Source organism: Serinus canaria, chromosome 18 (assembly GCF_022539315.1).
Source record: "Serinus canaria isolate serCan28SL12 chromosome 18, serCan2020, whole genome shotgun sequence".
Taxonomy (NCBI): domain Eukaryota; kingdom Metazoa; phylum Chordata; class Aves; order Passeriformes; family Fringillidae; genus Serinus; species Serinus canaria.
Genome location: NC_066331.1, coordinates 10,151,268 through 10,163,434, shown reverse-complemented (window position 1 = coordinate 10,163,434; position 12,167 = coordinate 10,151,268). Strand labels below are relative to the sequence as shown.

The window sequence follows — 12,167 nt, the reverse complement described above, 5'->3', positions numbered from 1 at the left end:
GAGCAGAGGAACACCCAGCTCCTGCTCTCCCACTCCTGCCAGCACGCCCAGGAGAGCCCAGCTGCTGTCCAGAAGGTATCAGAGTCAAAGGCCAGGCTGGGCAGGGCTTGGAGCACCCTGAGATGGCAGAAGGTGTCCCTGCCCATGGCAGGGGTTGGAATGAGAAGAGCTTTAAGGTCCCTTCCAACCCAAACCATTCTGGGAGTGTGTGATGACAGGAAGTGTGGGAGTGCTGGACAAATCCCAAGGGATTCCCTGTGGGCTCACACCAGAACAAGAAAGCTACAAAGAAGAAAATCCCAAATGCTTTTTCTTATGGCCCTGCCGAGCCAGGCAGTGCCCCCAGTGCCTGTCTCTGGTCTGTCCCTCCATGATCTCCCCCTCAATGCCCAGCATGGCTCACAGTGGGAACACCAACCTTCTGTGCTATCATCTTGGCCACCACGTCCCGCGCGTGCACGTCGATGGTGCAGACGGTCATGATCTTCTGCCTGTCGCCCCTGGAGAGCTGCCCCAGCAGCATGGTCACCAGCGTGTTCAGCTGGGCCACCTGCTTCTTGTGGTACTCCTTCATGGCCTTCTCGTAGCCCTCCTTCATCCTGGAGAAGGCCATGCCCACCTCAGCTGTCCACCAGATCTGGGTGCAGCAGAGAGCCACCTGGGGAAACAGAGTGGCTCAGCAGCAGGGCAGCACCAGGCTTTCCTTACCTCTGAGAGGGTCTGACCCACAGGGAGGTCAGGGATGAGGCATCCCCGATGGGAAATGAAGTTTTGTTCTACGGTCTCACAGCAGGAAGGAGAGCAGGGATCCATTTCACATCCATCGAAATTCCCATCCCGGGCACACCCAGCAGCTGCCCAGCAGTAAATGAGCCCCTTTCTCGTGTCTGAGCACATGGGAGGCTGCCAGAGGGGCACCCAAGGGGCTCCTTCCTCTCGTCAGGCCCCATCAATTTGTTCTCTCACCCCACTGGGGGTAGGGGCTCCCTGTGACCCCTGGGGTGCAGCAGCCACCGCCCAAGTCCCCGAGCTGCATCCTGCCTGGAGCTCTGGTCAGAGCACAGAGCTCAGCCTGGGAACCCATCAAGAGATGGCCAGGAGAAAGAACTCACATGATACCTTCGGTTTTAAGTTTTTCTGTTCTTTGGTGTGCAGCTTTAGCTTTATATTAAGTGTTACTAGGATCTTTTCATAGGATGGTGGAGACAAAGCAATCCCATTCTAGCTGGAGACTCAAGGACAATCTCTTCCAACTTCAGGCCCAAAGCATAAACAAGGCAAAAAGAGGAGGGCGAGCAAGCAAGCAAGGAGGATGGACTTTCGTATTTGAAGCTATCAATTGGACAGTTAGCTCCTATATGCAAATGGACCAAGACTTATAAAAATGTGAGCTCTTGTGACCAAGCCCTCTTTGCTCCATCTTGGAGCCATCTGGGTACAGCCAGGGAGTGGCCTTGGAAGGCCCCTCAATAAATCTCCACTTTATTCCTCTTAACTCCTTCTAGTCTCTGTTCCAGCTCCTCAAGGCATCACACCTTCCCTCTCTCCCCTGGACAGAACCACTCCCATCCACAGCCCAGACCCCTCTGGAAGCAGGGAAGGGCAGGGGCAGTACCTGGGCAGGGTGGTCAAAGAGCCACTGGTCCCTGGGCTTGTCCTCGTAGGCTGCCACAGCCGCGCCCATGCCATCCCTCACCGTGGCCCTCATGGTGTCCAGCAGGCGAGCCAGCCACACCTCCACCTGCACAAGGGAAAACAGGGGGAAAACCCTTTTCTTTCCAATGGTATCCATGCAGAAATACTATGGAATAATTTAATCTGTTTTCAGACTGCATCCCCTCCCAGCTGGGAGGGTAAGAGTCACCTTCAAAACATCTTTCAGGAATTAAAATGAAAAAACCCAGTAAAGAATAGGCCACAGCCCTTCCTCACACCATGGGCTGTGAGGACCCATCCAGAGCAGTACTAGAGCTGTGGTGTAAGCAAGGATGAAATTCCACACCAACTCTTCCAGGCAGTGCAGTGGAACTCTACAAGAGCTTGGCTGTTACTGTTGTATTTTCTGAAAAATCACTTCACCAGGATTTCTTCTCCTGGGAAGCTGAGAAGCCTCAGAGAAAAATGAAAATAATAATTATCTGTTTGCTTCTCCTGTGTTTTGCTGCTTCTCACCCCTGGGTGATGAGGGATGGTCCCAGGAACATCCTGCTTCTCATCCCTGGGTGATGAGGGATGGTCCCAGGAACATCCTGCTTCTCATCCCTGGGTGATGAGGGATGGTCCCAGGAACATCCTGCTTCTCACCTCTGGGTGATGAGGAATGGCCCCAGGAACACGCCTGCCATCCCTCAGCACTCATCAATGAGGGGGACAAGCAGCTCAGCTCTCCAGCCAAACAAGCCCCAGGCCTCCTCCAGACTGGGGGACTCAGCCATTTCTGCTCCTGCAGGATCAGCATCTCCTCCCAGAGAGGTTTTTGGTGGAAACCCAGCTGGAGGAGGAACCTGAACTCCACTGAGGAGCAATTGAGCTCAGTGTGTTCCAGCTCCAGGCCATGGCAGAGTCACCCGTGGGACTGGAGCACAATCTGCCAGCAGCAAGAGAATGCTGGGAACGCAATTCCTGCTGAATTTAGTATTTCACAATTCCTGCTGAATTTAGTATTTCACAGGCAAAGTCCTCACTGAGAGGAGAGTTTAAATGCCAAGTGCCATCACCGGGGAGCTCAGAGCTGGTATTACCTACTTTAGCTTCCTTTAACAGTCCAGGGAGAAAAGTGCAGCTACAGAGACAGAAAAGCTGAGCAGTAATTTGATTCTTAAATGTTGTACTTCAACTCGTCCTATGAAATAGGATTTGGAAAAAAAGGGGGAAAACCCTTTTCTTTCCAATGGTATCCATGCAGAAATACTATGGAATAATTTAATCTGTTTTCAGACTGCATCCCCTCCCAGCTGGGAGGGTAAGAGTCACCTTCAAAACATCTTTCAGGAATTAAAATTAAAAAGCACAGTAAAGAATAGGCCACAGCCCTTCCTCACACCATGGGCTGTGAGGACCCATCCAGAGCAGTACTGGATCATCACCCAGAAGCCTCAGAGAAAAATGAAAATAATAATTATCTGTTTGCTTCTCCTGTGTTTTGCTGCTTTGGAATGTGGTTTGCAGATTGTTTACCCAACATGTGAATTGTTTTTACTTAATGACCAATCTCAGTCCAGCTGTGTTGGGACTCTAGAAAGTCACAAGTTTTTCATTATTATCTTGTTAAACCTTCTGTAAGTATCCTTACTCTATTCTACAGAGTAGTATTAATATAGTATTCTATTCTATCATATCATATCATATCATAAAATAATAAATTAACCTTCTAAAAACATAGATTTAAATTCATCTTTCCTCCCCACAATGGGGGACCCCAAAAATACCCCACTTGGCCAGGGATGCCCACCCCAGGGGGGTGGGAGCAGGTTCCACCAGGCAGCTCAGACAGACAAGGTCTCCCCTCTCACCTGCCCACTGCAGTCACAGGGTTCACTGAACTGGACATATTCCTCCTCTCTGCTGTACATTCCCAGGCCAACCTTGGTTGTCTTCTGCTCAGAGTCCACCTGGAATTTCAGCCTGGCCAAGTTGTCAAAGAGTTTGGAAAGGTGACGCTGCACCTGCCAAAGGGATTGTGTAAATGAAGGGAGGGGGACAGGACCAGAGTCACAGAATCATCAGGCTGGAAGAGACCTCTGAGACCATCGAGTCCAACCTGTGCCCCAACACCTCAGCCAGACTCTAGCACCCAGTGCCATGTCCAGTCTTTCATTAAACACATCCAGAGATGATGATCCCACCACCTCCCTGGGAAGAGCATTCCAGTCCTTTGTTATTCTTTCAGTGAAAATTTCTTCCTAATACCCAACCTGTCCCTTCCCTATGTAGCTGGGGACTGTGTCCTCTGGTTCTGTCAGTGCTGCCTGGTGGAACAGACCAACCCCACCTGTGCACAGCCTCCCTTCAGGGAGTTTAGAGAGCAGTAAGGGCACCCCTGAGCCTCCTCTTCTCCAGGCCAAACAGCCCCAGCTCCTTCAAACGTTCCTCACAGGGTTTGTGTCCCCAGCCCCTCTCCAGCCTCGCTGCCTCCTCTGGATGTGCTCAAGCATCTCAACATCCTCCCAACCTGAGGGGCCAGAACTGGACAGAACTCAAGATCAAGGACCAGGAGAGGCAGAGCAGAGAGCAGCAGAGGTGTGACAGGCACAGACCTGCTCACAAAGAATGAGCTGGACATCTTGGCAGCACCACATCTTCTCACTCATGGCCAGGATGCTGCCAACATGATCCTCTTGCTGTCCTTCTCAGGAGCTGGAGTTGATGATCCTGGTGGGTTCCCTCCAGCTCAGGCTAACCTATCATCCATCCTATGGCTTGTTTGCCCAGCTCTCATTCCCTGTCCCACAGAGGATTCCAGCCCCTCCTCAGGAGCTGTCCCACAGCTACCCAAATCAGTTTCTTACCTGGCTGAATCCCAGGAGGGGCCAAGTGGATTGAGAAGCAATGGACACTCAGCTTCCCCACCAGGACAGACACACATCCTTCCAAATCTCACACAAACCATGGAATCCTGTTTCATCCCTGCAAGTGTGCAGGCTCAGCAGCCCCCACTGTCCTCTGCCAGCCCCTGGCCACTCTGCAGGGCCTTGGCTGTGCTCCAGCACTCGATACAGCTCTGCCCCCAGAGCCCAGAGTGCACCTGAACCTGCACCAGTTCAATACCCAGTTCAAGTGGATAATATCATTGTCTATTTAAGCCTCCTCCAGGAATTATCAGGCTTTGAAACTTCAGTGGAAAGGCTGAGAGCGTATCCCTGTATGATCCTGCCTGACATTTACTTTGATTTTACTGCAAATAGTTTTGAATAACAGAAAGCACCAGGAATTTCTCCTTACTCCGTGGAGCATTTCAGCACAGCAGCTTTTCTCTGCTTCCTGTGTTCTCTTTCTCTCTCTCCATTTTAAGCATCAATCAGCTGTGTATTTATGACACTCTGTGGGCTGAAATCACCCAGCAGCAGCAAACAGATCCAAGCTGAGTTAAAGGTTAGTGGCAACAAGAGCGTTTCCAAGCCTGCCCCATTCACATCCTGACACAAACTGAAAAGGAGGCTGAGGTTGCTCACTACTAAAAGGTGGAATAAGGAATTGTTTCCTTACCCAACAGGCTCCATTTGCTGTGAACATGTTGATTTGGTTCACACACCAACCTCAGGGCTGGTGATGCCTCCCAAAGCAGGCTGGGCAGGGCATGGCATTGCCAGGCTAAGGGGCTGAGGTTCCCTGACAGCAGCTCCATATGGAAAAGCACCCGCAGACCTGAATCCTCTGAACTCTGCCTGTGGGGGACAGAGGGTTCTGATCCCTGGGAATAGGGGGAAAGGGACTGGGAAGCCATTTCTACAACAGGAGGGTCACAGCCAGCTCCTCCAGGGGATGATCCAGCAATCCTGCTGAGCCAGGAGGAGGAATGGTGTTTTTTGGGGGGACTTGGGGGAAGGAGTGGTGTGCTTGGGGAGATTTGGGAGGAAAAATGGTGTACTTCCTACAGCTGGCATTCAGAGCCCATCCCAGAAAGCCAGTGCAGGGTCAGACCCACCTGGCCACAGTCACTGCCTGACCTGGCTGCTCTCCTGTGCAGGCTGTGCTCATCCCTGCCCTGCCATCAGGGCATCCCAAAGGCTTTGCAGGGGGAAGGAAGAGGCACTTCCTGGGAATTGCCTCTTCTGTCTAAAAAAACCCACCCTCTATGAGCCACCGGTGCTCAGCCCTCCCACCCTGGAATGCCCAGCCTGGGGCTCTTTGGTGCCATCCCAGGCTGGGATCCAAGGTCAGCAACAAGTTTTGGATGAGATCCTCATGGAAGTAATTTTCCTGCAGCCTCACTGTATCCCAGCAGGAACAAAGGCACTGTTTTAATGGCATAAAACCCACAGAGGTGCCCTCTGAACCTGCCACGAGAACCCCCAGGGTCAGATCAGACAACAGCCAGGACAGGGCTGCCTGCCAGTGATGGCTGGTGGAGATCAGCTGGGAAGGAGCTGTTAATCCACACAGGGTGGGAGAAAATCACTCCAAAGAGGACACTAAGGAGAGTCCCAGGACAACACCTCCCACTGTGACACTCCTGAAAAAGCAAAGGTGGTGCAGCACAAGCCTTACCAGCTGTGGGTTGGTGCCGTTGGAAAGAATATCCAGTAAATCTGCAGAAGAAATGAAGTAAAATCTGGGAAAAGCCAACCTTTTCATGTCCAAATATTCAGCCAAAGCCTTCTCACACAGAGACAACCTGGGGAGACAAAGCAGAGCCCGGGAGAGGTGGGTAAATACCCTGCCATGCTTTGTGCTGCCCTTCTCGGGCAGGTTCTTCCCACCATGGGGAAATGCCAGGCACGAGCTGAGCAGGCTGCTCCTTCCCACAGCCCTGAGCAGATCCACAAAGCACAAGCTCACTCCACTCCAGGGGTCAAACACCCAAGAGTCAGGGCAGCCTCATGAAAAAGCAGAAGCAGGAGTGGAAGAAGAGGTTGGAAAGGTTTGCAGCCTGACCCGCTGCTTTAGACAAGCTCGTAGCTGCCACAGGTGGTGGCATCCACTGGGATGAACATTTCCAGAACTGCTTTTATTCTAATGAGCCACATTTTAAAGTCTGATTCCAACCAACTCAGCTTTTTGTGTTTGCAAAGCATGAAAGGCAAGTTGTTTGCTCCGATCTAAAATGAATCTTGCAGTGTTCACATGCTAAACTGCTGCTGAGCTTACAAAGTTCCTAAATAACATTCTCTGTGAGGAACATTGGCCTTGTTCGATTGAAAATAAAATCAAATCCTTATTTGAAATGGAGAGCTGCTACTGACACAACAGCTTAGCACAGACTTTGAAGTGGTTTTCAGGCAGATTCATATGTTAAGTGAGAAGTGTCTCCATCCCAGGGCACTCAGGTCTGTCTCAGGGAGCTGTGTTTTGCCTTAAGGATACACAGGGATAATTTTGTAAATTAAATGGGCTCAGCTGTGGTTTTTTTGATCACAAAATCACAGAAGGGTTTGGGTTGGAAGGGGCCTCAAAGCCCAACTTGTCCCAGGCTGCTCCAAGCCCTGTCCAGCCTGGTCTTGGGCACTGCCAGGGATCCAGGGGCAGCCACAGCTGCTCTGGGCACCTGTGCCAGGGCCTGCCCACCCTCACAGGGTGATGGGTCACAAACACAGAAACTTGAGAAAGGTCAGAAAAGCTGGAGATTTGTGACTGCAGAGGAAGCACAGCCTCGGAGCACAGGTTCAACCAACTTCTCATGGCTGATTCCAGCCTCTGACAAAACCCTGGGACTGATGCTCTACCTACCTGCTCTGGATGTCCTCCAGCTGTTGGGACAGACCTGGTTTATTGGTGGCTTCAACCACATTTGGGGTTTTCTGAACTTCATAGGCCAGTTCTTTAAAATCCACATCAATGCCTTCAAAAAGTTTGGAATCCTACAAAGGGACACAAAGGTCACAGCAATGCTCTCTTGGTGTGCTGGGAGATCCCAACCTCTGAGAGCTGTCTTTGGGGTGAGGGGAAAGCTCCTCCCTCACCAGTGAAAGGCTTGTTCCTCCTCAGCATGGCTGTGAGCCTGGAAGAACACTGGGAGCTGGGATGGAGGCACCTGAGGAGCTCCCCAGAGCAGGAGCAGGAGAAGAGCTGCTCTCCCCCAGCACCAGAGTGACAGGACAGGGAGGGAAAGCTGCCAAAGCTGCCTGGGCCAGCTCTGTTTGATAGTGTGCAGTGTCTGAGCAGTGATCTGTCCTCTCCCCTCCAAAGGAAGAGGGAACATGCCTGCAGCACTGAAGGAAGGCAGCAGCTCTCACTCAGCACCCAGGAACTCTGTGTTTGCCATGCAGTTCTACAAGGGAGAAGATCAGCCCCTCAGCACGGCTCAAGCACAGCCTGGGGTACAAAATCATGCTGGGGGAACAACCCCAGCACTGAGAGAGCCTCCAGAGGAGCGAGGCAGCAGGAGAACAGCCCTGCTTTGGGGGATTTGGCACTATAGATAACCCCATTGAATAATGGAGCCTCTTCTTCAACCCCATTGAATAATGGAGCCTCTTCTTCTTTGGGATCTGGGGGCTCATACCTGGGGCAGCTGTGCCCGGATGTCTTCTGAGCCTATGAAAATGCTCTCCAGGTGAGACCAGGTGCGCTGCACCTCGAACCAGAGGGAGATGACAGAGTCAGCAGTGGAGAGCTTCCTCTGCCAGGCAGACACCTCCTCCAGGAAGAAGGCAATGTACTTGGATGACATCAAATTCTGCAGCTGCACCTGGTTGTCTTCTAGAGTTTCAATGAGCTCCTCATCTGACTTCAGCAAGGGGGTGTGGGTGCGGGGGTGAGGCTCATACTGAAACTCCCTGGAGCTCCAGGTCACCCTCAGCTCCTTCAGCACCTTCTCCATGCTCATTTCTCGCACTGCTTTGTCCACAATGCCATGGACCTCCCCCTCAAATTCATGCAGGTTGAGCTTGAGGAGGTCAGCCAGGGTGGTGTCCGAGTCCATCACAAACCTCACGCCCGTCACCTGCATCAGCTGGTTCCAGTGCCTCTCCCTGATGGCAGGATTTTGAAGTTCTGCCACAGCCTTGAGGGCTGTCAGCATGTTCTTCACCTTGCTGTCCAGCCCGCTGAAAGCATCCCACGCCCTCATTTCCTTGTCCAAATTCCGAATCTCTCTTGCAAACTTCTTGCACTCCAGATCCATGTTCTCCACATTAATGTTCACCCATCTGGTGGTCTGCCAGTCTTCAAGGCTGGTGTTCACCAGGGAGATCATGTCCCAGAGCTCTTTGAGCAGACACAGCTCCTTCCTGCACTGCTTCAGCTGTTTATACTCTGGCACCATGACTTCAAACAGACCAGCTGATTCATAAATCGAGGTCATGGCTGACTCCATCTCTTTAATCTCCATGTGCTTTGCATCCAGCAGTTGATAAGGCTTTTCGGTGTCAAACCTAGAAATAAACATTTATTCTTTGTAAGTGACATTGTTACAACTTCTGAAGGACCCATAAAACAAACAGAGCCTCTGAGAGCCATGGGAGAGATGAAAGGTCTCTACTACACCCTGATGGCTGAGCCCGTGGCACTGCTGACACCACCCAAGCCCAAGCTCTTCCCAGGGACACAGCACTGCAGGCACAGCAGGGAGGAGAGCTGTGCATCACCAGGACATGCAGGTGATGCCTTAAGATTTCAGCTTTTCTATTTTTCAAATCCTGCAGTGCATTAGTGCATAGCTGTGAACTCCATCTAAAGTGTGGTTAACTGCCTTCACATTTTGGTCAGACAGAACAATCCCTCTGGGCCTGAGATCCAAGGACACACCACAGGCCCTGAAAAGTATAAACAAAAGTGAATTGTGGGGAGCAAACTGGGGATATGGCTTCATTACCTGCAGCTGTACTTGGAGAATTAACCCTGATATGCAAATAGACCAAACTGAAATCTGTATAAAAAACTGGTGACCATCATCCATCCTGGGGGCAGCCTCTGTGAGGCTTTGACTGAATCTGTGGAAGGCCTTTAATAAACACCCACTTTAACTCTGTCCAGCCTCTGTTCTAGGCAGCCACTCCAGGGCACCACAGGGATGAGCTCTTCCCTCTGCAGGCTCAGAATCACAGAATCATGAGGCTGGAAAAGACCTCTAAGATCATCGAATCCAACTTATGCCCTAACACCTCAACTAGACTCTAGCACCAAGTGCCATGTCCAGTCTTTTTTTAAACACATCCAGAGATGGTGATTTCACCACCTCCTTGGGAAGAGCATTCCAGTACTTTATTATTCTTTCAGTGATTTTTTTTTCCTAATACCCAACCTGTACCTTCCCTGCCATAGCTGGAGACTGTGTCCTCTGGTTCTGTCAGTGCTGCCTGGTGGAACAGACCAACCCCACCTGTGCACAGCCTCCCTTCAAGAAGGTGTAGAGAGCAATAAGGGCACCCCTGAGCCTCCTCTTCTCCAGGCATGTCAGATCCCAGGACATTCCTCTGGCTGCCCTGGGTGATTCAAGACCCTGGCATGGAGTCAAAAACACCTGTGCCTTTGATTTTAACCCATGGAAACAATTACCAACTTTGTGTGAAGAGTTACAAGCCACAGGAGTTTGAATAGAATGATAGAGAATTTGTCACCGGGTGAAAATGTAGAATTTTAAAGTTTTTAAAATGGGAGTTCAGGAGGCAAGATGGAGGAATCTAGATGTGTCCAGTATTTCTTCTTCTTCTTGTCCTCCATCTTCTGCTGTGATGGTGGCACTTCTAAATTAGTTTAAAGACAAACTGTCTAATGTAAGTAGTAAGTATTAAAAAATTATTATAAATAAAGAACACATAGTTTTTAGTGTAAAAAGATAACACCACCCCGAGGGTGGTCAGTTTGCAAAGCAAACCTCTGCAGATCCAAAAAAGCGTGTATTAAACAAGAGAAAATAAACAACCTTGAAAACCAAAGCCAAAGAATCCTGACTATCTCCTTCAAGCGCGAGGCTGGGAAAAAAAAACCTTTTAATACCTCAAAAGCCATTCCAATGACAACAAACCCAAGAGAGGCTCAACAACCCCAGCTCCTTCAAACGTTACTGAGGCTGGTGAGGTGCTGAAAGAGCTGTACCTGAAGGGAGCCTCCCTGGCAAAGCGCTCCCGGAGCCGCTGCTGCTGGGCGTCGAAGGCGGCGCAGCTCTGGCGCAGCGCTGTCACCTCGCCCGCCTGCAGAGGGGCCACCTGCTGCTTCACGGCCTGGGCCAGCTTCTTCACCTGGCTCCACTTCTCTGGCAGCTCCTGCGGGCACAACGGCACTGCTGGGTCCCCCTGACATGGGTGGGATCAGCACTGACTCCGTGGTGCAGAAGGTGTCATGGGCATCGTGTGACCAGCACTGACTCCGTGGTGCAGAAGGTGTCATGGGCACTGTGTGACCAGCACTGACTCCATGGTGCAGAAGGTGTAATGGGCACTGTGTGGGTGGCACTGATCCCATGGTGCAGAAGGTGTAATGGGCACTGTGTGACCAGCACTGACCCCATGGTGCAGAAGGTGTCATGGGCACTGTGTGGGTGGCACTGACTCCATGGTGCAGAAGGTGTAATGGGCACTGTGTGACCAGCACTGACCCCATGGTGCAGAAGGTGTAATGGGCACTGTGTGACCAGCACTGACCCCATGGTGCAGAAGGTGTCATGGGCACTGTGTGACCAGCACTGACTCTGTGGTGCAGAAGGTGTAATGGGCACTGTGTGAGTGGCACTGACTCCATGGTGCAGAAGGTGTCATGGGCACTGTGTGGGTGGCACTGACCCCATGGTGCAGAAGGTGTCATGAGCACTGTGTGACCAGCACTGACTCTGTGGTGCAGAAGGTGTCATGGGCACTGTGTGGGTGGCACTGACTCTGTGGTGCAGAAGGTGTAATGGGCACTGTGTGACCAGCACTGACTCTGTGGTGCAGAAGGCTGAACTGTGGTGGTGTTTGAGAGTCCCAAAGATGAGGGAAGAGATTAGAATCCTGACCCTATTGGCTGCTGGTGGATGAAGACACAGCTGGCAGGGCTTGTCTCTGTCCCCCAACACTCACCATCTCTTAAACCTTCACCTCACGGTCCCCCCCTTTGCAGAAAAGAAAATTCCCAAAGAACTGACTCAGAAGAGCCAGATGTGGAAAGATGCCAAAATATTTTCATAACCTGCTCCCAGGGATGTCCCCTGGGTAAAACAGATCTGGTGGTCTCGACCCAGAGGAGGACTGAAGTCCTGTGGGAAGGCAGCTCCTCTGCCAGCTTTATCCTTCCCGTCTCCATAGCTGCCAAGAACCAGCTTATTTAAAAATAATTATAATTCAACCCAATTAACAGATGGATTTGAAAATGCATTAATTTTTTTTCAAGAGCAATCTCTGGGAGTTGGAGCAGGCAATTCCATGTTTTTCACACATAACAAAAGGCTTAATCTCTGCTTTAAAAGAAAAAATCTCAACATTTAGAGCTACCAAGACACATCCTGCAGTAGCAAAACGCTGCCCACTGAGGCCCTCTAATGACAGGGAGCAGGGCCTTGAGTATCCCTGGGATGCTCCTCCACTCCTGCTCTC

The 12,167-nt window shown here is 51.1% G+C and overlaps 1 protein-coding gene across 1 annotated transcript in view; it reads right to left on the bottom strand.

Annotated features, from left to right (window-relative positions):
- The window catches only part of DNAH9 (dynein axonemal heavy chain 9), a 148,111-nt gene that overhangs the window by 116,316 nt on the left and 19,628 nt on the right, over positions 1–12,167 (bottom strand). Inside the window, exons 17-23 of the mRNA XM_018924172.3 lie at positions 10,696–10,862; positions 8,162–9,032; positions 7,387–7,517; positions 6,208–6,334; positions 3,513–3,665; positions 1,616–1,741; positions 419–658 (exon numbers count right to left, since the gene is read on the bottom strand). Coding sequence (XP_018779717.3) covers positions 419–658; positions 1,616–1,741; positions 3,513–3,665; positions 6,208–6,334; positions 7,387–7,517; positions 8,162–9,032; positions 10,696–10,862 — 1,815 coding nt within the window. The remainder of the gene's footprint in view (positions 1–418; positions 659–1,615; positions 1,742–3,512; positions 3,666–6,207; positions 6,335–7,386; positions 7,518–8,161; positions 9,033–10,695; positions 10,863–12,167) is intronic.